Source organism: Anomaloglossus baeobatrachus, chromosome 7 (genome assembly GCF_048569485.1).
Source record: "Anomaloglossus baeobatrachus isolate aAnoBae1 chromosome 7, aAnoBae1.hap1, whole genome shotgun sequence".
Classification (NCBI taxonomy): Eukaryota; Metazoa; Chordata; class Amphibia; order Anura; family Aromobatidae; genus Anomaloglossus; species Anomaloglossus baeobatrachus.
Genome location: NC_134359.1, coordinates 285,551,996 through 285,579,588, shown reverse-complemented (window position 1 = coordinate 285,579,588; position 27,593 = coordinate 285,551,996). Strand labels below are relative to the sequence as shown.

At 42.3% G+C, this 27,593-nt stretch overlaps 1 protein-coding gene across 1 annotated transcript in view; it reads left to right on the top strand.

Moving 5' to 3' along the window:
• Positions 1–16,021, top strand: part of LOC142245541 (uncharacterized) — a 74,516-nt gene extending 58,495 nt beyond the window's left edge. Inside the window, exons 51-55 of the mRNA XM_075318321.1 lie at positions 719–837; positions 6,106–6,264; positions 8,352–8,554; positions 13,392–13,495; positions 15,225–16,021. Of these exons, the coding sequence (XP_075174436.1) occupies positions 719–837; positions 6,106–6,264; positions 8,352–8,554; positions 13,392–13,495; positions 15,225–15,373 (734 nt within the window). The 3' untranslated portion in view covers positions 15,374–16,021. The remainder of the gene's footprint in view (positions 1–718; positions 838–6,105; positions 6,265–8,351; positions 8,555–13,391; positions 13,496–15,224) is intronic.
• The last annotated feature ends 11,572 nt before the right edge of the window (positions 16,022–27,593 follow it).

Below are 27,593 nucleotides of genomic sequence, written 5' to 3'. Positions count from 1 at the left end.
CCAATGAGGGCTCCAAGAGAGAGATTTTACGGTGAGTACCCGAAATCCACTTTTCTTTATTGCTTCATTGGGGGACACAGCACATGGTCTCCTGTGTCCCCCAATGACAGCTCCAAGAAAGAGATTTTACGGTGAGTACCCGAAATCCACTTTTCTTTATTGCTTCATTGGGGGGGACAGTGCATGGTCTCCTGTGTCCCCCAATGACGGCTCCAAGAAAGAGATTTTACGGTGAGTACCTGAAATCCACTTTTCTTTATTGCTTCATGGCGGGACACAGCACATGGTCTCCTGTGTCCCCCAATGAAGGCTCCAAGAAACAGATTTTATGGTGACTACCCGAAATCCACTTTTCTTTATTGCTTCATTGGAGGACATAGCACATAGTCTCCTATGTCTCCCAATGACAGCTCTAAGAAAGAGATTTTACGGTGAGTACCTGAAATCCACTTTTCTTTATTGCTTCATTGGGGACATAGCACATGGTCTCCTGTGTCTCCCAATGACGGCTCCAAGAAAGAGATTTTACGGTGAGTACCCGAAATCCACTTTTCTTTTTTGCTTCATTTGGGGGACACAGCACATGGTTTCCTGTGTCCCCCAATGAAGGCTCCAAGAAAGAGATTTAATGGTGAGTATCCAAAATATACTTTTTAATTTTAATAATATTTTTTTTCTTTATCTTATATGTAACTAAATACATAATTATTGACACTAGGTGTTGCCTGTACAAGCGCTTCCCAGAGCTCAGGCGCATGGTTCTCTACATACTTCGTGAAGTATGGTTATCTAGCATCATGGAGTCAGTTTGTTACATTTAACCCAAACATCGTTCTGGTGAGTATTTCTTGTGATATTTTATATCAGCCTCCTGAAGGTGCCTTCTTTTATTGTCCTCTCATGATGGTCATTTTGGTTAATCTCTTCTTCTGTACCATGTTAGTATTTGTTCCGCACCTTTTTAGCTCTAAGGTTTCTTATATGTAGTGTGTCATTCCACAAAATCTGATAACATTTTGATATCAGAGGTATAAAGATCAGGCAAAGGTTCCAGAAATGTAAGATTTTCACACTGGGTTAATGTTTTTGGCTTGAGTGTAAAGTCAGGCTCCAGCAAATGTTTGTTTTTTTACCATTCCAGTCTCATGGCTTCTCTTACTATCAGTCTTTCTTTCTTATAATTGCTCCAAACCCTTATAGCTCTCATACATTTGTCTCTTGGATTAGTTTAATACCTTTATAGCTCTTATACATCCCTCTCACACTTTCTCCATTCCTTTATAGTTTGTATAGTGCTATATCTCTTGTACTTGCTCCGTACATTTACAACTCTCATACTTCTCTCCCGTACTTAGTCTATACCCTTTTAGCTCTCATACATCTCTATTATACTTGTTCCATATCTTTACAACTCCCATACTTCTCCCCTGTACTTACTCCATACCCTTATAGTTCTCATACATTAGTCTCTTGGATGAGTTTCCTTCCTTTATAGCGCTCATATATCTTTATCATACTTGTACCATACCTTTACAACTCTCATACTTCTCTCCCGTACTTAGTCTATACCCTTTTAGTTCTCATACATCTCTATTATACTTGTTCCATATCTTTACAACTCTCATACTTCTCCCCTGTACTTACTCCATACCCTTATAGCTCTCATACATTTGTCTCTTGGATTAGTTTTATACCTTTATAGCTCTTATACATCCCTCTCACACTTTCTCCATTCCTTTACAGTTTGTATAGCGCTATATCTCTTGTACCTGCTCCATACATATACAACTCTCATACTTCTCTCCTGTACTTACTCCATACTCTTCTAACTCTCATACATCTCTATCATACTTTTTCCATATCTTTACAACTTTCATACTTCTCTCCCGTACTTACTCTATACCCTTATAGCTCTCATACATCTCTATTATACTTGTTCCATATCTTTACAACTCCCATACTTCTCCCCACTACTTACTCCATACCCTTATAGTTCTCATACATTAGTCTCTTGGATGAGTTTCCTACCTTCATAGCTCTCATATATCTTTATCATACTTGTACCATACCTTTACAACTCTCATACTTCTCTCCCGTACTTAGTCTATACCCTTTTAGTTCTCATACATCTCTATTATACTTGTTCCATATCTTTACAACTCCCATACTTCTACCCATTACTTACTCCATACCCTTATAGTTCTCATACATCTGTCTCTTGGATGAGTTTCCTACCTTCATAGCTCTCATATATCTTTATCATACCTGTACCATACCTTTACAACTCTCATACTTCTCTCCCGTACTTAGTCTATACCCTTTTAGTTCTCATACATCTCTATTATACTTGTTCCATATCTTTACAACTCCCATACTTCTCCCCATTACTTACTCCATACCCTTATAGTTCTCATACATCTGTTTCTTGGATTAGTTTCATACCTTTTTATCTCTCATACATCTCTATCATACTTTTTCTGTCACTTTACAACTCTCATACATCTCTATTGTACTTTCTTCATACTTTTACAGCTCTCATACTCTCTCTCTCATACATGCTACGCACTTTTAAAGTTCTTGTATGTTTTTATCGCTTGTACCTGATCCATAATGTTACAACTTTCACATATCTCTCTCGTATGTACTCCACATCTTTGTAGCTCTCATACATCTCTCTCATACTTGTTCCATATCTTTACAGCTCTCATATTTGCTCCGTACAGTTACAGTTCTCATACTTCTCACTCTCCTATTGTTACTTACCTTCATTTTGTCTTGTCCTTGCGCAAAAACTTTTACAACGCTCATATGTGTCTTTCATACTGGCTTCATACCTTTACAGTTCTCATACATCTTTATCTCTTTACATGCTCTATATCTTTAGAACATACTCTTTACTTGCTCCATATCTTTTTATCTGTTATACACCCTTATCTCTTTACTTGCTCCATATCTTTTCATCTGTTATACACCCTTATCTCTTTACTTGCTCCATATCTTTTCATCTGTTATACACCCTTATCTCTTTACTTACTCCATATCTTTTCATCCCTCATACACCCTTATCTCTTTACTTGCTCCATATCTTTTCATCCCTTATACACCCTTATCTCTTTACTTGCTCCATATCTTTTCATCCCTTATACACCCTCATCTCTTTACTTGCACTATATCTTTACAGCCTTCATACACCCTTATCTCTTTACTTGCTCCATATCTTTACAGCTCTCATACACCCTTATCTCTTTACTTGCTCCATATCTTTACAGCCCTCATACACCCTTATCTCTTTACTTGCTCCATATCTTTACAGCCATCATACACCCTTATCTCTTTATTTGCTCCGTATCTTTACAGCCCTCATACACCCTTATCTCTTTACTTGCGCTATATCTTTACAGCCTTCATACACCCTTATCTCTTTACTTGCTCTGTATCTTTACAGCCTTCATACACCCTTATCTCTTTACTTGCTCTGTATCTTTACAGCCTTCATACACCCTTATCTCTTTACTTGCTCTGTATCTTTACATCCCTTATACACCCTTATCTCTGTACTTGCTCCATATCTTTACATCCCTTATACACCCTTATCTCTTTACTTGCTCCATATCTTTACAGCCCTCATACAGCCTTATCTCTTTATTTCCTCCATATCTTTACATTCAATCATACATACTAATCTCCATACTTGCTCAATATCTTTACAGCCCTCATACACCCTTATCTCTTTACTTGCTCTATATCTTTACAGTTCTCATACACCCTTATCTTTTTATTTACTCCATATCTTTACAGCCCTCATACACCCTTATCTCTTTACTTGCTCCATATCTTTACAGCCTTCATACACCCTTATCTCTTTACTTGCTCTATATCTTTACAGCCCTCATACACCCTTATCTCTTTACTTGCTCTATATCTTTACAGCCCTCATACACCCTTATCTTTTTATTTACTCCATATCTTTACAGCCCTCATACACCCTTATCTCTTTACTTGCTCCATATCTTTACAGCCTTCATACACCCTTATCTCTTTACTTGCACTATATCTTTACAGCCCTCATACACCCTTATCTCTTTACTTGCTCTATATCTTTACAGCCCTCATACACCCTTATCTTTTTATTTACTCCATATCTTTACAGCCCTCATACACCCTTATCTCTTTACTTGCTCCATATCTTTACAGCCATCATACACCCTTATCTCTTTATTTGCTCCGTATCTTTACAGCCCTCATACACCCTTATCTCTTTACTTGCTCCATATCTTTACAGCCATCATACACCCTTATCTCTTTACTTGCGCTATATCTTTACAGCCTTCATACACCCTTATCTCTTTACTTGCTCTGTATCTTTACAGCCTTCATACACCCTTATCTCTTTACTTGCTCTGTATCTTTACAGCCTTCATACACCCTTATCTCTTTACTTGCTCTGTATCTTTACATCCCTTATACACCCTTATCTCTGTACTTGCTCCATATCTTTACATCCCTTATACACCCTTATCTCTTTACTTGCTCCATATCTTTACAGCCCTCATACAGCCTTATCTCTTTATTTCCTCCATATCTTTACATTCAATCATACATACTAATCTCCATACTTGCTCAATATCTTTACAGCCCTCATACACCCTTATCTCTTTACTTGCTCTATATCTTTACAGTTCTCATACACCCTTATCTTTTTATTTACTCCATATCTTTACAGCCCTCATACACCCTTATCTCTTTACTTGCTCCATATCTTTACAGCCTTCATACACCCTTATCTCTTTACTTGCTCTATATCTTTACAGCCCTCATACACCCTTATCTCTTTACTTGCTCTATATCTTTACAGCCCTCATACACCCTTATCTTTTTATTTACTCCATATCTTTACAGCCCTCATACACCCTTATCTCTTTACTTGCTCCATATCTTTACAGCCTTCATACACCCTTATCTCTTTACTTGCTCTATATCTTTACAGCCATCATACACCCTTATCTCTTTACTTGCTCCATATCTTTACAGCCCTCATACACCCTTATCTCTTTACTTGCTCCATATCTTTACAGCTATCATACATACTTATCTTTTTACTTGCTCCATATCTTTACAGCTATCATACATACTTATCTTTTTACTTGCTCTATATCTTTACAGTTCTCATACACCCTTATCTTTTTATTTGCTCCATATCTTTCTGGCCCTCATACACCCTTAGCTCTTTACTTGCTCCATATCTTTACATCCCTTATACACCCTTATCTCTTTACTTGCTCCATATCTATACAGCCCTCATACATCCTTATCTCTTTACTTGCTCCATATCTTTACAGACTTCACACCTTTATCTCTTTTCTTGCTTCTTATCTGTACAGTCCTCATGCATCTTTATCTGTTTACTTGCTTCTTATCTTTACAGCTCTCATAAGGGGTACTTCTCACATAGTGAGATCGCTAGCGAGATCACTGCTGAGTCACAGGTTTTGTGACCTACCAGTATGATCTCGCTATGTGTGACACTAAGCAGTGACCTGGCCCCTGCTGTGAAATCGCTGATCGTTACACACTGTTCTGGTTCATTTTTTGGTCCTTGGTCTCCCGCTGTGCAGCATGCATCGGCGTGTTTGACGGCGGGAGACCAACAATCTGAATGTGCAGGGAACCGGCGGTACGCTGGTAACCATGGTACACATCGGGTAACTATGCAAAGCGCTTTGCATAGTTACCCGATGTGTACCTTGACTACCAAGCACAGCGTCCTTACACGGGTCGCTGGCGGCTGGTCTCTGATCACCGAGGTCATTATACGGATCACTATATCCTTGCTGCGTCGTTAACGGGACCCTTATATAAGTCTTCCTTTCTCGTATTTGCTCTGTAGCTTTACAGCTTTTTAATTTTTCCTTTTAGCCATTGTTAAGGTTAACAAACATTTTACAACCGCAAAGCCACAAAATGAAGCTGGATGCTCTGTAGTTTACATGTTTCTACATTATTCAAGAGAAATGTATAAACCACAAAACATTGGGAAAGAAGTTTACATAAATTAATTAATTAATTTATTCAATCGATCATTCATTTTGCTTTCTTTTTTTCTAGTCGGAAGTGAAAACCTATTTGACCGCAACTCAGCTGGCCTCCGCCACTACCTCTGTCATTGGCGATACGGCACAATTTATCAATTTGGTGTTCTCCTTTAATGGCACTCCGGATGAATTCTCTACTTACATGGACACAATGAAAACTATGTTTTCAACGGTAAGATTCAGCAAAATAAAACCAAAAATAATAATAGTAATCAAAAATGGGCTTCGATATTTCAGGATTTAATCAGAATATAATGAGATTGACACCTGTAAAAACATTAGGAGATACTCTAACTACTAATGGTAACAGATAAATAAAGGGAAATTGCCACTGACAGGTCACTTTTACTATCCTGGAAACATAGAATATAATTAAAATATAGTATAATATATATATATATATGAAAATATCTATCTATATATATATATATATATATATATATATATATATATATATATATATATATATATATATATATATATATATATAACATTAGGGAAAATAACATCTTCCACACTTTGCAGTAACTTTCTCCAAAAGTCATTAAAAAAATGAGTTAGTGACAAGTAGGAGAAAATTACACCTTGGTGCCTGCGATCATCCCCGTTTTTCTTAATATGTAAATGAGCTATTAAGAACTATGGGCGGAACATAGGGATCATTTTAAACGTGAGACATGTAATGACTGACAGTCTGCTCTCCTGATTCACATGTCTCAAACTGGTAACGCCACTTTCATGTAAAATAATCTTTGAAAGCAGATTCTCCGGGAGATCTATGCCCCTCCCCCATAGATCCTAACATCTCATTTACATGTTAAGAAAAACATGCATTTCTGTAATCCTTATGTCTCACACTGGTAACGGCCCCTTTTCATTTAAATGAGCTAGTGACAAGGAGGAGGGGGATGCAGCTGCCGCAGATTCTTTGTCTCAGTGTATGTTAATGTGGTTAGAGGGGAAGGGGGAGCAGCAGAGGCCAATATCTACGCTTACATGACACAAAGATTTAACAAGCATGGATCGAGAAAATATAACAACAACCAACAGCGGAAAGGAGAACGATGCAAATCTGATGATTTTCCTGTATATTATAATTAGTTGTTACATTTAAAGGAAATTTTTCAGTAGAACCAACCCTCCTATGTTGTCTATATGGGCATGCAGGTCACAGAAAGATGAACAAAATGATACCTTGATATCTGCGATCTGATGTCTTATGCCAGAGAAACCCATGTGTTTCTTAATATGCAAATGAGCTGTTAAGATCTTCGGGCTGAATATAGAGATTAGTTTAAATGTGAGACATGTAATGACTGACAGTCTGCTCTCCTGATTCACATGTCTCAAACTGGTAACGCCAATTTTCTGTAAAATAACCTCTGAAAGCAGCTTTTCGGGGAGATCTATGCCCCTCCCCCATAGATCCTAACATCTCATTTACATATTAAAGTAAACGTGGATTTCTCTGGACTAAAGGCCACTTTACACGCAACGATATCGCTAACGATATGTCGTCGGGGTCACGGAATTCGTGACGCACATCCGGCCTCGTTAGCGACGTCGTTGCGTGTGACACCTACGAGCGAGTGTCAACGATCAAAAATACTCATTTTCAAATAATTGTTCCTCCTTCTGGACGCAGGTTGTTCGTCGTTCCTGAGGCAGCACACAACGCTACGTGTGACACCCCGGGAACGATGAACAACAGCGTTCCTGCGTCCTCCGGCAACGAGGTGGGCATGTCATTAATGCGGCTGGTATCCGCCCCTCCGCTTCTATTGGTGGCCTGCCGTGTGACATCGCTGTGACGGCGCACGAGCCTCCCCCTTAAAAAAGAAAATGTTTGCCGCCCACAGCGACATCGTGAGGGAGGTAAGTACGTGTGACGGGTGTTAACGACATTGTGCGAATTGACCGTGATGCACAAACGACGGGGGCGGGTGTGATCGCTTACGCGATCGCACGATAGATCGTAGCGTGTGACGGGGCCTTTAGACTTCAGATCACAGATATTGAGGGATCATTTTATTCAGCTTTCTATGAATTGCATGCCCACCTAGATGGCTTTGGAGGGTTGATCCTACTAAAAGATTCCCATACACATTTACTGCATTGGAAGACCTTAGGCCAAGATGAGGTTCGAAGAACAGCCTGCTATCTCTCCCCACTTTGTTTTACTTTAATGTGAGAATTAGATTACCGTCAATGATTCAATCATTTTATTTCACAATTTTAATTTTATTTTTCTTTTTTCAGAATTCAGAATTGAATTCAAACACTAAAGGGAAAGAAGTCTTGATGATGTATGTTGGAACTGTTATATTTGAATACATTAATAGCTACAGCTTTCAAGAAACTCAACAGTGGCTGAGTAGAGTCGATTTTCTGCTTGACTGTGTTAACTCCACCATAATGCAGACCTTCCCAAAAACAATGTCGTGTCAACAATACCAAGCCGTGTGAGTAGACCCACATATTGTATACCTACAGTATCGGCATGTTCGATATAAACAGCATTTCAGAGATGCAGTGGAACCTTGGATTACGAGCATAATTGGTTCCGGGAGTGTTCTCTTAAACCAGGTTACTCTTATATCAAAGCAAATTTTCCCATAGGAAATAATTGAAACGCAGACAATTCGTTCCACAACCCCAAAATATTTACTGTATTTATACAAAGTCATTACAGTAATACAAAATAATGTCCTGCATTCATATATAATTATAGTGCACTAATACAAAATACCGTGCAGTAAAAACCGTATAAAACAAATTAAACTGCACTTTAGTGTACAATAAAATTGTTGGTGTGCGGGAGGTATAAGCAATGTGCTGCACTGGTTAGCAGAAAGAAAGTACAATGCTGTATCCACAAATGCAAATTGATAGACATGCTATACAGTATATACTGTACTGTACAATGGTATACTGTATACAGTACATATGTACAGAAAGATACCTCCCGAGCACGGTGAAAGGACAGAACCAGAAGTGTGCACGGTGAGTATTTGCTCTTCTTGCAAAGCATTGCTCTTAAACCAAGTTACAAATTTGTAAAAAGCTTTGCTTGTCTTGCAAAACGCTCCCAAACCAAGTTACTCTTAATCCAAGGTTCCACTGTATAATATTTCATATTATATTCCCCTGTCCATTTCTTAATTAAGGTGAACGGAAGAGCTGCAATACCACAGGTAACCTGCGGATAGATGTGGCGCTGTTTTTGGAAGTCCATGTTTTTCTAGTCCTGGAAAACAGCTTTAACATTTTCAATAATAGAAAATGAGAGTTGTAGTTAGCCATACAGAAATGCTTCCTCCTGTGAGCTAAAACCTTGATTTAGCCTTGGCCACTTTCTTTTTCTTGGTACCCAGAGGTAGGACTCTTTTCCACTTGCGATTTTCTGGTGCGAGTGTGATCTGATAAAAATTGCACTTGCACCAGTGTTAAACAATGAGGCAGTTTTCCTTTTTCCTTTTATTTCTCGACACGAATCGTGCTCTCGGTGCAATCGCAACATGCTGCATTTTGCAGCGAGTCTCGGCTCACGCACCCCCATACAAGTCTATGGGAGCGTGTGAAACATCGCACTGCACTTGCATGTTATGCCACTGCAGTGCAATATACACAGAGACAGACATCAGAGGAGATGGGGAGAATATGCTCCCTCCCTCTTCTCCAAGGCTGTGATACGATCGCAAGATCGCATCACAGTCGCATGACCCTCAGCTGACGCACCTGCAGCACCCTATGGGGCAGGTGGTTAACCTACTCGTCGCCAGGCCATTTCGAGTCGGGTCAGGCGTTGTCATGGGATGGCCTTGTCCGCTTCGGTTGCCCCGAGGCGTACAGTAAATGGTGGGGGAAGCGGGGTATTGGGGAGAGTTTGTCATGACGCCACCTGGGGTATGCGGCCAGGGAATAGCCGCCACTGCCGGGCTCCTCACCGGGGAAGATGTTAAGGCAGCTGGGATGGCGTCACTCCCCAAAGGCAGAGCGGGCCCTGGGTGGATGATGAAAGTAGTAATGGCCATTAGCGCCTAAGCGTTGGACGGCAGCACCGGTAAAGATGAGCCAACACAGTCTCTGTGGGCTCAGGGTGTAATTTACTTACAACTTCAGCTGCCAGCCCAGTCACACTAGTACGGTAGTCTGTGGGCCCTTCCTCACTACGCTTTTTAGTGTAGGTCCCTGTGGCTTGAAGCACTTAGAGTCCCTTTCGTACTAGGTAGAGTACTGTTCCCTATGACAGTAGCGGGGATCCCCTTGAGTCTGACCATGATCGAGGCACTGGAGTCCTATATGCCGCCTGGCTCTGGAAACTTGGGTGGTCGAAGAAGCGTGGAACTTCCCCGTCCAGCAGAATCTGGTGATGCAACGTGGAATTACACCACTCTAGGGTGCTGCACCCTGAACAGTGCCGGCCCCGGGGGGAACCGACACGGTATCTCCTCAGCGACCGTTAAACTCCTATGTCCCACAGGAGCTACCGGGAAGCACGTCCGCTCACTGTCACTCCTGCTGGAGAACTCTCTAGTGTGGTAAACTGTGTGTGTGACTCTTAACTCCCTCTGGTGGCCGCTCCTCCCCCTACCCAGGTCCTAAGCTAGTAGATTGGGGCCCCTGTTGTGAGGTATCCTGTAAATGCCACACTGTTAGAAACCCCTTTTATACCCGACCCTAGCCCAGTCCCCAGTGGGGTAGGGGCACCCTGTGTGTATGTGGTTGTGGATGATGAAACTGGTACCGACCTCCTTTTGGATCCATGATCAGCACCACACCCTAAGTGGGGTGCAGTACCCTCTGCCGACCTGAGCCTCAGGGGCACCACACACGCAGCAGAGAGTCATTAGCATATAAGTTCCGATGCTCTCGCATCACAGGCTATACGCAAGTGGAAAAGAACCCAAAGGCCTACATCCAGCTGTAGCCAATTGCCCACCCAAATTTCAATATCCCACCATCAGACCTATTTCTAGTACCTTATGGGCCCAATTTATTATTTTTTTACCCACTTTTCTTTTTTTTTTTGTCTTGTGGTATTTCTTTTGCGCTAATCTCTTCAACAAGGTGCATGTGGTTGATGAATTTTGTGCAAAATTAAAAAAATGTTCTTTATTTTTGTATTTTACATTTTTTGCTCCTTTTTTTTACAGTTCTGCTTAAAATGTATTAAAATTTGAGGGAAAAAAAACAAAAATAAAAATAGAATTCAGGTATACATAACATCACTCCATCGATGGGAGGGGTAGTAGAACTCGGAGTACATTTGTACAATAGTTTTGCGTATAACAGAAGAACATATATAATATAGGCTTAAAACGGTGCAAATTAAAATATGAATTTGGAGCAAATCAAAAACAGGCTAAAAAAGAGGCGTAAATGCAATAGCAAACTAAGCCATATGTATTTCACAATCTATCTATACGGAGGAGTCCAGATTTTCCGACTTGGTAAATAATATAACTTTTATTTCCACTAGCCACTGCTAGAAGGAGCTAACATCGTATCAATGTCTATAGCTATTACTGAGTTTGGTATAAGCTTTATAAATCTGAATACAGTGAGCTCCCCCTGGTGGTGGCTGTGTATATCTGCATGCAGTGAGCTCCCTCTAGTGGTAGCTGTATAAATCTGAATATAGTGAGTTCCCCCTAGTGGTGGTGTATTAATCTGAACACAGTGAGCTCCCAATAGTAGTGACTGAATAAATCTGTATGCAGTGACCTCCCCATAGTGGGTGTATAAATGTGTACGCAGTGAGTTTCCCCTAGCGGTGACTATATAACACTGTATTTAGTGAGCTCCCCCTAGTGGTGGGTGGATAAATCTGTATTTAGTGAGTTTGCCCTAGTGGTGCATGTATAGATCTGCATGCAGTTATCCCCATCCCCTATTGATGGGGGTATAGATCTGCTTGCAGTGAGCTCCCCCAAGTGATAACTGAATAAATTTGTATTCAGTGAATTCCTCCTAGCAGTTACTGTGTAAACCTGTATTCAGTGAGCTCGCCCCTAGCAGTTGGTGTATAAATCTGAACACAGTGAGCTCCCTATAGTAATGACTGAATAAATCTGTATTCAGTGAGCTCCCCCTAGTGTGTATATAAATTTACATGCAGTGAGCTCCCCCTGTATAAATCCGTATACACTGAGCTCTCCCTAGGGGTGACTTTATAAATCTGTATTCAGTGAGCTCCTCCTAGTGGTGGGTGTATACATCTGTATGTAGTGAGCTCCTCCTAGTGGTGGGTGTATAAATCTGCATGCAGTGAGCTCCCTCTAGTGGTGGCTGTATAAATCTGTATGTAGTGAGCTCCCTCTAGTGGTGGCTGTATAAATCCATATGTAGTGATCTCCTTCTAGTGGTGGCTGTATAAATCTGTATGTAGTGAGCTCCCCCTTGTGGTGGGTGTATAAATCTGCATACAGTGAGCTCCCCCTAGTGGTGGCAACATGTAGTTGCAATGACCATGTCTGAGAAAACAATTCAGACCACCTTCAATCATTAAAGGGGTGGTTCAACCATATTTTTTATTGTGTAGATCGATATTATATTGAGAAACAATGTTTCTCTCAAATACCTTGTGTTGGTAATAGTGCCTGTGAGAGGCGCTACTGCGGACCGCTGTTCCCCGCTCCGTGACTTCGGGGATCAAGTTCCTGACACCGCAGCCGGCCGCAGTGTCTGTGAGTGATGGGCTGTGGGCGGTGTTTCACCGGTCGTCACATCCCATCAGCTCCCCCTCCTCCCTTCTCCCTCACAGCAGAACGTTGCAAGCAGGAGACGCGCTGTGCTGTGACAAGCGGTGAAACACCGTCCACAGCCCAGTGAGTCAGGAAGACTGGGGCCGGCCGCAAGGATGTGACGTGTCCGGAACTTGACGTGACGTCACCAGATCCCCAAGGTCATGGAGCCCGGGGGTCATGGAGCGGGGAACAGCGGTCCGCAATAGGGGCCCTCACAGGCACTATTGCCAACACAAGGTATTTGAGAGAAACATTGTTTGTCAATACAATATGGATCTAGACAATAAAAAATATGGGTGAACCATCCTTTTAACTCTATAATTCATCCACAATAGCATCCATCAGCATGTCCATGACCCTACCTAGACTATCTGATAAAGGTGCCACCATCTAGACATAAATACATTATTATTAGCTAAAATATAAGAGTTATACTTATGTGATCATGCTGGATACTTCTCAAGGTTGCAGACTCCATAATGAACAAGTAACCGGTCTGTTTACATCATGGCGGCCGATACATTTTATAACTCCGTTTCTTGTCTTACAGTGTTGCAGCCTTCAATGGCAGATATTATAGTTTAACACCTGCAAGGAGGCAGTATGTCGCAGACTACGAAAAAGCCTATTTGTTAAACCAACTTCAAACACAGAGTAAGTATTTCTCTTTACCGTACACAGACGTGATTTAATTAGATAGTACAGTTGGGAAGATTGCAGTAATAGGATGGGATTGGTTAGGACTCGTTTGCAATAATGTTGCAGTTTACATCACGTCTAAAGTGTTTTGTAGAGGGGAAACCTAAAGGGATCCTGTCACCAGATTTGGCAACTATAAGCTGCAGCCAACACCACTGGGCCCTTATATACAGCATTCTAGAATACTGTATATAAGAGCCCAGGCCGTGCTGTATAACGTAAAAAACACTTTTAGAATACTCACCTAGGGGGGCAGTTCGGTCTGATGGGTGTCACTCCTCTCCAGTTCGGCGCCACCTCTCTCCTGTTTGATGGGCGTAGCTGCTCTCAGCTCCGGCACCTCTTCTCTCTCCGGTCCAATGGGTGTCGCTGCTCTCTGGACTGGCGCCTCCTCTCTGCTGGGATTTCCGTCCTCCTTCTACCCATCCCCCAGTGTGGATGACGCATCTACGTCATCCACAGGACGACATTGCAGTCCTGTGCAGGCGCACTTTGATTTGCCCTACTGAGGGCAGATCAAGGTACTGTAATGCACAGCATGAGGAAAGGTTAAATACTGGCCGTGCATGCGCACTACAATACTTTGAGCAGGGCAGATCAAAGTGTGCCTGAGCAGGACATCAATGCCGGCTAGTGTGCATGACGTAGGACACATTATCCACAATGGGGACTGGGTAGAAGAAAATGTAGACTACAGCAGAGAGGAAGTGCCGGACCGGAGAGCAGCGACACCCATCGGACCGAACTGCCCCTTAGGTGAGTATTATAAAAGTGATTTTTGTTTTACAGCGCAGCCTGGGCTCTTATATACAGTATTCTAGAATGCTGTATATAAGGGCTTATTGGTGGTGTCCCCAGCTTATAGTCACCAAATCTGGTGACAGATTCCCTTTAAAGGATTAGAAACACATGGTTGCACGCTTGACCATGGTGGTTTCTGATATCTGGTATCTGTTTTCCCAAAAAAAAAAAACTTATGGATGACTGTAAGTCAACGTCTGACCCCTTAAAAAGCCCTAAAGAGTTGTCCTTTAATCGGGCAACTGATTTTAAGTAAAATAGTCCCCCTTCTAAAATAAAAACAAGGTACTCACCTGCCGCGGTGGTGCCATTCCAGCAATGTCAACACCGCGTCTGGCAGGGTTCGCATGACATTGTCCTGCTGCATGAGCCCTGCAACCAGCCAGAAGTGTCCGGTGACCGGCTGCAGGGTTCACAAGGCATGATAAAATTACGGGAGACTTGGCGCAGACATCATGAGAGAAGAGTATAGCCCAATATAGAGCTTGAGGTTATCCCCTACAGTCCCATAGACAATGAATAGGCTCACATTCATGCCCATAGCTCCATTCCGATGGGGCATATCAGAGTAATGATGCCGGAATCTTTGGGGGTCCCAGCTATCAAAAAAGTTAGGTGATTACTGGAAACGATAAAAATAACCATAAGTCTTTGTGTAAACATCACATGTTCAGGAAAGATATGTCCATTCAAGCAATGAAGATTATAATTCCATGTCTGTAAGCAGAGATATTGAGAAAAGCAAAATTAAAGTATACCAGACAGTTTAATTAACCCCTTGCGTCCTGAAAGATCATGGCACTCACTCCTTTGCTAACTAGGTAACGGTAACCTTTGCAAGTAAAGTCCTGCATGACTAATTTTTTGTTTTTCCCATTAACAGATGATCCATGCACCGGTACCTTCAGTATAATCACTTATTTACAGTATAACGTCGGACTTTTCTGTAATCAAATGCAACCTGACGACATTACAGCAATTTACTCTGCCGTATCGCCAGTAAGTTTTAAGGATATTTGCAGTATGTCCTAAGGAACAGAGATGAAAAGTCTTAACTGGAAGATTGTGCATGATTCCTCTTCTAATTCCGACTGTCCTTCCCACCAACGCAGTATGGCTCTTCTCTGTTGTACTGTAATTTAATAACTATATTCTTGGACTTTCTGTTACTTTGATGGGAAATGAGATTTGTTTATCTGTGGTTACCAATTCAGTAGCTGGAAAATCTCAGTCAGGACTTATGACCGGTCCATCATCTGCCATCCATCACCCCTTCATCATATTCTCTCCCCAAACAACACCCAGGCAATGTATTATTTATCATTTATCCAACTAGATACCAATTTTATCACTAAAGGGGGGCTACAAGAAAGGCTAAGCCTCATTACTATCTTACCTGATAACTTGAAGTAATTATTAAAAAAATCACAATTGGAGCAACTATTTTGCATACCTTACTTAACTTATCGAAGGTATAAGTCAAACTTTTAATTTGTCTTTTGACTTTACGCTAAAGAAATTCCTTGTAATTATTGCTGATCGCTAACTGATTTGCAAAATTTTACCCCGAACCCTGAAGAATGGTCTCCTATGATAGAAAATTTGGGGCTTTGTTAAAGATTTTACATCGAGGGCCATGAGCTTTAAAGGGAACCAACCAGCAGGATTTTCATATATAAAGTAAAGTCAGTGCTATACTGGCGCTCGGATACTGAATCTAACCATACCTTTTGTTCAGAGATTGGATGTTTTATTTCAGAAATATGTGCAAGTAAAGTTCCAGCAATGCACTGCTAGTTGATTGACAGGTGCAACAGTAAAGGAATATGTGGGTAGGGTATCTCTTCCCTCCACCTGTCGTCACCATACACGTTAATTCCGTTGCAGGCAGACCGATAGGGGTGGAAATAGATAGCTAGACCCAATCCACATATTCCCCTCCTGTTGCACCTGTCAATCAAATAGCAGTGCGTTGGAGGAACTTTGTTTGCACATATTTCTGGAAAAAAAACCATCCAATCTCAGAAGAAAATGTATGGGTAGATTCAGCATCCTAGCACCAGTATAGCACCGACTTTACTTTATATATGAAAATCCTGATGGTTGGATCCCTTTAAGTGACGCCTCTTATATTTGATACAAGTTATACTACCACAAATCCCCAAAATTATGTCAATAGAAAGACAATCAGAATGAATTAGCCACATTCAACGAGAATCATCGATTCAAGTCATTGTCCATCCACTTGCTGGCCAATTAGGGGTGCATACGAGGGTCCGAAAACCAAAAACTTTGAGTCATCCTGCAACGTCCTGTCTCTTGAATGTTTAGTTTGATCAGTAGCAAAGCATTTTCTTGTATGATCCCAACTTCTCCTGCTACCTACTCCTTACTGAATGTGTAACCTCTAATGTAACCGCTATGAAGACCACTCTTCAGCTCCCTACGAAGACAGAGATTATACCCTTGGATTCATATACAGTACTTTCTCTATAGTGACATCCATTACCGCTGTTGGCCTAGTCATAAATTGTGGCACAACTCCATTATCTTCTGTATTTCCTCTATCCTCAGTGTAAATAAATCAGCCACTTCAATTCAGGGTAAATAAAATATCGGATTAATTGATATATATCTCCCACAGTTGTGTTATGAATTGTATTAATGTATGAACTATTGCTATTTGCCAACGCAACGGAAATGTTGTATTATTATATTTGATCATTTCTGTCATTGTAAAGATGAGACCCTCACGGCATTGGTTGTTCATTGACTGTACACCCTATGAGACATTGCCAGCAAAATTCTTTTCGTCTTTGCCTTGACTCTGTAGCTGTCTATTTGCTTATAATAAATATTCATTGAAAAAAAAACGCCTTGTTATACCTTTTCATGGTGTTTTGTAAGATGGCTCTTCGGTTATGTCCTCAATATGTTTGTCTAATAACCACTAACCCTGTTGCTACTGGTTGAACTAAACTCTTGAGTTTCCGTAAAAATTACTAAAAGTAGGACGTGTACAAACTAACATGGGTTGCGGAGATGGGTGATCCTTATCTGGTAACCATAGTAGGGACAACCTTACTTAGACCACTCATGTTTTCATTGGGGACTGTATCGAAAATATATTTGTGGTGGTGGTTATGACTTTTTTGTTTGTGTCATTTCTACTTTGTATTCCATTTTAACAATCTTTCCTGTTCTGTGATCTGTATTATAAATCATTTATCAGTCATTGTATGAGTTGTGGAGATGTGTTGGATGCTGTCGGGGGTTTACAAATACATGGGGGGGGGGGCTACTGAAAGGGTTATTTCCATCTTTGCCTTCTACAACAGGAAAAATTGCTTCAGCCAACAAAGGCACGCGTTATTCAGGTCAACGCGTTTTGGAGAGCTCAGTCTCCTTCATCAGGACATTGGTTGATTTTTCTTGATTGTCCTGATGAAGGAGACTGAGCCCTCTGAAACGCATTGCCCTGAATAAAAGAAGTTATAATGCAATCAACATTTGGTCATTCTGGTGACAGCGAGGCATACACCTGGATTCTCTACTTTGGTCCTAATAGAAGTATATGTGAATAACCCCACATATCAAAGAGTGCTACATTGTTGGCGTAACTCACGAAATTTGCCCAAGTCAAGCAACCAACATAAGCTCGTTTCTCTTGGCCGGGACCTAGAAGTAGTTATTTCTCCCATGAAAGGAAGAAATGGGAAGAACACTTTAAGAGATAATAAGATGAAAACACTTGACATAAACCCCAGCTTTAAGGAATTGTTCAGTATTGGTAGAGTTTAAAGAGGTTAAAAACATAAACTTGGGTAGTCAACAGGCATTTGAAGAAATATTCCTATTTCCTATGTGGAAATGTCACAAATTTGTCACAAATGAGAGTCTCATCAATATCTCAAAAATGGTGCCCCATTACTGTTAATGGATAAGTTGTCGAAATTCCCATAAAAATGAATGCACTGTCAGGTGACAGAGCTTCCGTTTACGAGATAGAGAGAGGTCCCATTGGTGGAACTAGTATCTAGTACATGTTTATGGCATATCTTGGGGATAGGTGTGAGATGGAAATACCCCTTTTAGGAAATGTTTGACTTGTTATTGTTGTTTTAAAAGTGTTGATCGGTGGAGTCCAGATGCTGAGACACCTACTGATCACAAAAGCAAAGTAGTAATCAGTCTTCTCTAAAAATGAAGACTGGTTCAACAGATAGTCTATGGGGTCAGTCTATGAATCAAAACTTGTGACAATTCAGGTAGTCTTTAGGTGCATGTTGAAAACCAACTTTTTAGTTTTTGACCTCTTCAAAAGGGTTGTCCACTACTAGGATAACCTCTTCCAATGCCACATGTTTTCCCCAGGTAAAATAATAAAGTCTATATTAACCTCTCGTACTGGCACCCTTCCACCGGTGCCATAGCTCACAGTGCTGGGGCTCCGGTGGGGTTGTGACATCACACGAGCCCGATGTCCAATCAACACCAGATTCCTTCTCCCCACCTTTGGACGAGACAGGCAATTAACAGGAAGTGAGCACAGCCGCAAAGCTCACTTCCTGTTCATTAACTCGTTTGGTCCAAAGGCGGGAAGACAGAAGTCGGCAATGATTGTATGCGGAGCTCACGTGATGTCACAACCCCACATGAACCCCGGCATCGCGAGCCGCGCCACTGTTGGAACGGCACCAGTACAAGAGGTGAGTATAGGCTTATTATTTTACCTTTGGAAAACATGTGGAATCGGAATGTGTTGTCCTAGTAGTGGACAACCCCTTTTAAAGAGGTCAAAATCCAAAAAGTTGGTTTTCAACATGCACGGAAAGACTACCTGCATTGTCACAAGTGTTGATTCATAGACTGACCCCATTGATATTAAAAGAAAAGCTTCACTTTAATAATGAAAAAAAAAACAAACTGAATTATTAAAACATTACTTGCTAAGTAGTCATTGAAGGTATATTTAGTGGAGGTGGAAAGTCAAAATAGGTTCTTCCAAAATGTTTTTTTCAAGGGTTTGATTTAAAATTACTGACACCAGTTATATCATGAGCTGGATGTACGGAGAAATTAACAGACATGGAAAAACATAGAAACTCTGAAGGGTGTTTTGTTATCCCTATAAAGAACATAAATGATAAAAACATTTTAAAAAGTATCTAGTCAAAAAATCTACTAGTCTATTCAGTACCACTAATAGGAAATCATTCATATCAATGTCAATCCCTCAAAAGAGCTTAAAAATTAGCCCACTTTAGTCTTTTTTGGCCTCTTGTCTCTTCAGAGAGGAAGAGGACTTGAACTCTAGTGTCACTTATTGGAGATAGCAATCCTAAATGTCAATATCCACTCTTTAATGAACTTTACCACATGACTTAGGAAAAAAGCCAAAGCAGACACATGTTTCGGGGTTTTCACCCCTCATCAGTGCAAAGCTAGATGTCTGATCTAACTGGATGAGAGGAAGAACATTGCATGACCTATAAGCCTCCTTATACTGGATCCCTTTGGATCTCTTTTATGGCCGAGATGGGTATAGCTGCGTCCAGTCCACAAAAGGTCAGGCTACGAAATAACTGAGCATGATTCATAAAAGTCAAGGGGATTTAAGAAAACAGTGCAGTACAGGCACGCTGATCTGTCATAGCTCCATGTCCTGCCACCCTGTTGTGGTTCAAACCAGTCTCAGACATTAAAAGACTGATATGAGATTAATCTTTATGCAACTGTCAAGATAAGTGGCACTAGAGAGTCCATTTTCTTCCTTCTGGAGAAAAGCTACTTGGAAAATCGAAAACAAAACACACTTTAGAGTTTAATAAAATGGAGTATAGAGTTTATATTGCATTTGCAACACCTGAATTTCCTTAACCAACTTCAATCAGAATCATGATTATCATAGCCGGTCACTACAAAGATTCCAAACAAATATAGTCCATATACATTATATATACTATTGACCCAAGTCAACTTCCCAGTAAACTCGTGAAATAATAAATAGGGTTAAAACAAACACCAGACCTGTTCTGAGATGTACAATGACATAGACCAAGACCAAGAAGGGCTCAATCCTGTCTGTAGCTATAGGACCACATCACACCTCTGTATATACCATTTAAAAGGATGAGTTAAATTCTACCACCAACCAAAGCCTAATCTACGTCATCTCCAATTGGTAGACCAAAGTGCTGTAATGGGCAAAAATTGGACAAGAAGAAGCAGATCTATCTATTGAAGACTATGGGTGTTAAAGAAACAATGTAGCGTGGTCATTCGGTTCTTCCATAACTCCCATGTAATGGAAAGAGCTCCTTTTCTTCCTACATCCCCCCTTTTTATCGACCCTTACTCCACTTTAGCTCACTGAACAGGTGTCAAAAAATATTGAGAGTCCTCACTAGCTGATACCTTTTAATGGATAACTAAAAAGATGATGATAAATTGCAATTTTTTTATACTACATAAAGGGTATATCTGGATCTTTAAAAACAAAAAAAGTGCCTAAGCACTAAAAGGCAGGTAATTGCTACCTACCTGCCTGTTGTGCCCTGCCACAGACTGCTCCTGCTGGCGATACAGTGGCTTTGTCAACAGAGCAGAGGCTTCTTTTCCGCTATGCTCTGTAGACCAAGCGGGACAGCCGAGGTCATGCTGATTGACAACCGGATCCCCCCTACCTGACTGGGGGGGGTTCTGGCTGTTAATTAGCATTATGTCAGCTGTCCCGCCCCATCTACATAGCAGAGCGGATGAGAATCTGCCACTCTGTTGATGAAACTTCAACAGAAGCAGATTGTAACGCCTGCCTGGATCAACAGACTCAGGGGGGATGTAATGGACAGACTAGAGGGAAGCCACTCACCAAGCAGGACCCCCAGAACCCTGAAACCCTTTAACCCCTATACAGGGATTTGGAATTACACAGGGCCCTGGAGATCACTACCTGTGGAAGGCTGCAGTCCATTGAGAGTAGTCGTCAGGCAGGGTCAAACCAGGAATAGGCAGAAGGGTAGTCAGAAAACACGCAGAAGTCAGCACACAGGAATCACAAAACAGAATAGGGTGGACCACGAGCCAAGAAATCAGAACTATCTCTGGCAGTGGTCATGTGACAGGAGGGGGAATAAGAAGGGTGTGGTGTCTTCCCATTGGCTGTAGCTGAACGCTGGCAACTTCAGCTGGAAGACACACGCCACCCACAGTCAGCCAGCGATACTGCAGATCCCAAGATAACCCAGTGGATGATCGGAGCCTGCGCCCACCGGTGCCGCTGGCATCGACTCCTCTCCCATCACCAGCACCATCCACGGCAGGAACACGGCGTCAACTGGCGATTGGAGCAGAAGTCGCTGGAGCAGACTCCGGCGGTGACATAACACAGAGATGAATCACCGGCAGGAGAGGTCTGTGATTGCTCTGTGCCGGTGAAGAACCGCACCGGGCACAATAGTCAGGGAGGTAGCAACTAAATGCCTGTTAGTACTTAGGCACATTTTTTTTAAGTCCCAGATATCTCCTTTAAGTGTCTAATAGTGAAGATTGAATCAATCCGCTCTCATCCAACTGCCACATCTGTATTCCATGACCACTGGACTTGAGTTTCCCGATCGTTTCCTACCTGCTGGCATCGGTGGCTCATCTTTAAAGTGGCCTGGTGCAACATCACTGTTGTGGAGTAATAATCAGTGATGAAGTAACAATCACACGTCACACCAGGCCGGCTAATCAAAAGAGCAGCCGTCGATGCCAGCCGGTCGGAGGCAGCTACCAGGTCTCCCATCCAGTGACCACAGAATACTGACCTGGCCAATGAACCAGCGCCCTGCAAATCGATTCCTTCATCTCTAGTCTCAGCCTGATGAAGAGACCTAAGTCGTATCAAAATTTCCATTCAAAATCACCTTTTTACGTAGTCATTAAAAGGCATCAACCACAATTTTTATTTTTTCTGTTAGAAAGATATATTTGTCCTAAACGTTTCCTAAATGATTAGAATAAGCCATTAATTGTCCTGCAGATTAATGCTACAAAATAAAACAGACTAAACTGAATTCCTAGACTGTCCAAATAGGGAATTTACATGGCCAAAGAATCTAATATTGACTTCTTGACATGGCAGAGGTCATTTAGATATTTAGGATATGAATCTCACTAGTAACGATAGTCTTCCCTCCGAGTTTACGATGTACCATTTAAAGAACTTCTCCAGTATGAGGACCTTTGAATTTAGTTTTCATGTCTTGGATATAGACTTTAAAGGAACCTGTCAAAAGATTCATGCTGCCCGAACAGTATAAATCAGACACTATCTGCGGGATTGCAGCCAGGTATGCTTTACTCAAGTAGCGTTTCAGAGAAAAAATACTTTGAAAAGCCAGACCGATATTGAATGCCATGGTTGACTGGTCAGATTTGGTCTCAGGCCGACTTTTCCCTTCCTTGCTCCCTCTTAGTGACCGGTCTCCCTATGGCCTAAGCCACACGGCGAGAAAAACAGTGCGAGTGGAGTGCGATAAAACATCGCATTCCCCTCGGACCAATTCTAGCCTGTGTGTGAGCACACATGAGTGATTATTTTCTCAGCCGTAATCGGACTGAGAAAACAATCGCAGCATGCTGGGGGTGTAATGTGAGACTCTTTCTCTCGCACCCATTCAAGTGAATGGGGCGAAAGAAAAATCGCACTGCACTCGCGGTACACCGGTGTACCGCTAGTGCAGTGCGAGAATGGCAATAGCCGGCTACGCAGGAGAGAGGGAGAGAACTCCCTCCTTCCCCTCATGAGTGCCAGCCCGCCACCCCGCAGCTGAGGTCTGCTCGCACGAACGGACCTCAGTTGCAAGGACACACGCATGACACTCGGCTCTGCTGTACTGCCAGCACGAGCCGAGTGTCATGCAAGTGGATCGCAGTAGTCCCCATGTGGCCCCAGCCTATCAATGAGTCATTGGAAGTGGGGCAGGGACAACCCGAACAAGGACTGCATGGTACTAATCAGCCAAGACAGACAACCTCCGATAAGTTTTATGCTGCAGAGTTTCAGAGAACACATAATTTGAAAAGGCGTTTGGTGGGCAGTTTGTCTTGGTTGACTGGTTTGATATGGTTCTAGACCATCTTCTCGCTGCCTTGCTCCTTATTAGTGACAGGTCTTTCCCTATGTTATACGGTAAGACTTGTTAATCATAGAAAGTGGGCAGAGAAAGCTGGCTGATGACCCCATGGGACTAATCAGCCAAAATAAACAGTTCCCGTATGTTTTATGCTGCACAGTTTCAGAAAAGACATACTTTGAAAAGCCCAAAAACAAATGTTTGCAGCACCTCTGGTAGAGTCCTTCACTCCAAGCATAAGGGACGCAAGTCTAAGACCAAGGGATCCACTTGGCTTCCATAACACAATCAATCATCAAGGACAGTGTCCCAGGGGTATTTTCCAACTTCTTTATTCCATCAAGCAACATTTTTCCCTACATATGGGCTTTATCAAGCATACCACATGTAGGGCGAAATGTTGCTTGATGGAATTAAGAAGTCGGAAAATACTCCTGGGACGCTGTCCTTGATGTTTGATTATACTTTGAAAAGCCATCTTTGGACTGTCTGCCTTGGCTGACTAGTCCCATGTGGTCCTCAGCCAACTTTTAAGTCTTTCCTTATCACATATAGACAGACCTGTCACTAAGGGTGGAGTGAGGCAGGGAGACGCCGGCCGGGGACCACATCAAACTAGTCAACCAAGACACACAGTCCCCATAAAGCTTTTCAAAGTATATTTTGCTGTAGACAAAATCAGAGTAAAGCATACCTGGCTGCAATCGCACAGCCATTGTCGGATTCTTGCTACCCTTGGATCAGGCAACACAAATCTGAAGAAAGGTTCCCTTAATCACCACTCAAGATGGTGTACCTATAAGTGAGGGAGCATTGTGTGATCTGCCTTCAACCTACTACAAAAAAATAAACATTAGACTTTTCACATAGTTATGCACTAATAGTCTTCACCCCAATACATACAGAGCAGTCTAGAATTGGGGAACATGTCTTTCCATCTCAGAACAGGACAACCTGGAAGTTGTCATCTCCCACCTTTTATCCGTAGTTGAAGAGGGTGACATTGCCCTTTAGCAATTTCTTCTCAATATTTGGTAATATTGATGTCATAGTGAAGAGGGGGAGCTTCTGGGGGTAAACAAAACCCATAATAAAGTGAAATCATGTTTACTTGAGCTGCCTATTACTTACGGATTCCAGAACAACTACTTGGGCTGTCTCTGAAGCATGTACACCTTTGGTCCCTTATTACGCATAATATAACTATAAAAAGGAAACGTAACTATAAAAGACAATGAGATACATATTTGAATGGGTGACAACTATACTTTTTTCCACCCTAAGTCTTCGGTCCTAAAATGGCATGTCCAAGCCTGGAAATATTACTTTCACATAAAACATTAATAAAAAATAATCTAAACAAACCACAGTGTCGTTGAATTCATCTTTTCGATACCCATAGACGAAGAGTTGTCAACTTCATTTTATCTTTACTGTCACATCCTTATTAGTGGATTTAATATAAGATCAAAATAAAACACATTTAAAGGGAACCTTCTCACCAGATTTGGGCCTTCTAAACGAAAACTAGCACCTTAAGCAGCGCCTGTGCTGTATCCTATAAAGGTGCACGTTACCCCCTGATCCCCCCAACCCCCGTAGACTCCAAAAACACCTTTATAAAATCTCCCGCCCCGTATGTCAATTGTTCGGTCCGGTCCGATGGACGTCCTTATCTGCGCCTCCTGTCCCTCCTTTCGCCGTCCTCCTGTGCTGATTGACGTGGATGACACCTCCATGTATGTGGGCAAAATCTCCATATTCCCGGTGTACACATGTCCACTTCGCTCTTCCCGAAAACTTAGGTGTACCTGTGCAAACCGGCGAGTTTGGGTGAAGCGGGTGACGACATCCACGTTGCCGGTTAAAATTTTGCACCTGGCAGAGAACACGCCAGTTGTGCATGTGCACCTATGTTTTCGACTCTGCCCGCAATAGGGCATAGTGAAGTGCGCCTTCGCGAACTAGGAATATGTCTGCACAGGTGCAAGATTTTGCCTGCCTACATGGATGGTGTACGAAGAGTAGGAGGCGTCTGAGGCACAGGAAGAAGGCGAAAGGTGGGACAGGAGGCACAGATTAGGAAACCAACCGGACTGGACCGGACAATTTACATACAGGACGGGAGATTTTATAAAGGTATTTGTGGGGTCTACGGGGTTGGTGGGTCAGGGGGTAAAGTGCACCTTTATAGAGTGCTGCTTAAGGTACTAATTTTACTTTAGAAGGGCAAAATCCGGTGACAGGTTCCCTTTAAGAAATCTAAACACGTTAATGTCAGGAAAATATGATGAGTTGGACAGGTCTGGCTAACCATCTTATATGTATAATGGGAACTCTACTAGTAGCAGATATCTGGGAGAAGAATGATTAGGCAGTTGGATTTCAGCATGTCCAATCCTTTTGTTCTTGGGACAGATAAACCTTAATCAGGAATATAGAGAGGACAAAGGTGACTGACAGCAGCTTACACCCATCGTCCCATTAAGAAAATATGAACGTACAACGGACCTACATGCGCATGTGTATGGGTCGGCCAGAAGGAATAACTGTCAGCCAAACAGTTCGGAAAGCCGGTAACATGTTTGCCAATTAGTGGTCGTCAGAGGTTGTTTAATAGCCAGTTTACATAGTCGACCTTGAGATGTGCGCTAAGCAGTCAAAGGGAACCTGTCAGCAGAAATTTCGCAATAAACCTAAAAGATTCCCCCTCTGCAGCTCCTGGGTTGCATTCTAGAAAGGTTCCTGTTGCTATTGTGCCCCCTTTGAGACCTAAATAAATACTTTATAAATTCTTACCTTTTTGTATGCAAATCTTTTTTTATGGTCACGGGGGCGGGCTCTCATGCGTCCGTTATTCCCCCTCCTGCCGCTTTACGCCGTCCCCCATTGCTCATTTCCATACCTGAGGACGCCACCCAGTGCTCCCGAGGTCTCGCGCATGCCCAGTGCCACTCTCGCGGGACTGAGCACTGTGCACAGTGTGACCGCTGGTGACGTGATTGCGTAGGCGCAAGATTATGGGCGGCGCTGGGATTGTCATCAGCAGCATCATCCAAGTACCCGCCCATAATCTCGTGCCTGCCCTTTTTTCTCTGCCTCCACTGTTATGCGCAAGCGCTGGCCATATGAACCACGTTACCTATTACCGCGGGCACGAGATTATGGGTGGGTACTTGGATGACGCTGCTGATGACAATCACAGCGCCGCCCATAATCTTGCGCCTGCGGTAATAGGTAACGTGGGTTCATATGGCCAGCGCTTGCGCATAATGGTGGAGGCAGAGGGAAAAGCGCGGGCACGAGATTATGGGCGAGTACTTGGATGACGCTGCTGATGACAATCACAGCGCCGCCCATAATCTCACGTCTGCGCAATCACGTCACCAGCGGTCATACTGTGCACAGTGCTCAGTCCTGCAAGAGTGGCACTGGGCATGCGCGAGACCTCGGGAGCACTGGGCAGCGTCCTCAGGTATGGAAATGAGCAATGAGGGACGGCGTAAAGCGGCAGGAGGGGAAATAATGGACGCTAGAAAGCCCGCCCCCGTGACCATAAAAAAAGATTTGCATACAAAAAGGTAAGACTTTATAAAGTATTTATTTAAGTTTCAAAGGGGGCACAATAGCAACAGGAACTTTTCTAGAATGCAGCCCAAGAGCTGCAGAAGGGGAATCTTTTAGGTTTATTGTGAAATTTCAGCTGACAGGTTCCCTTTAAAGGGAATCTGTCACCAGGTTTTTGTTCCCACATCTGAGAGCAGCATAATGTAGAGGCAGAGACCCCGATTCCAGTGATTTGTCAAATACTGAACTGTTTGCTGCCATGTTGACAAAATCAATGTTTTCTCTCCTACAGATCCAGCAGTTATACAGAGTTCATTAATTTGCTGGATGGACTACCTGGCAGCACGCCAAACAGTCCTGTAATGATAATCTACTGCTGATGAAACAGTGATTTTATCAAAACTACACTAAGCAGCCCAGTAAGTGAAAAATGCTGGGAATCAGTATCTCTGTCCCTACGTTATGGTGCTCTAATTAGGTGACAAAAATGCGGTGACAGATTCCCTTTAGTCATCTGTAATAGATTGTTTAGTGTGCATAGCCTGCCAGTGTTCTCAGCAGTG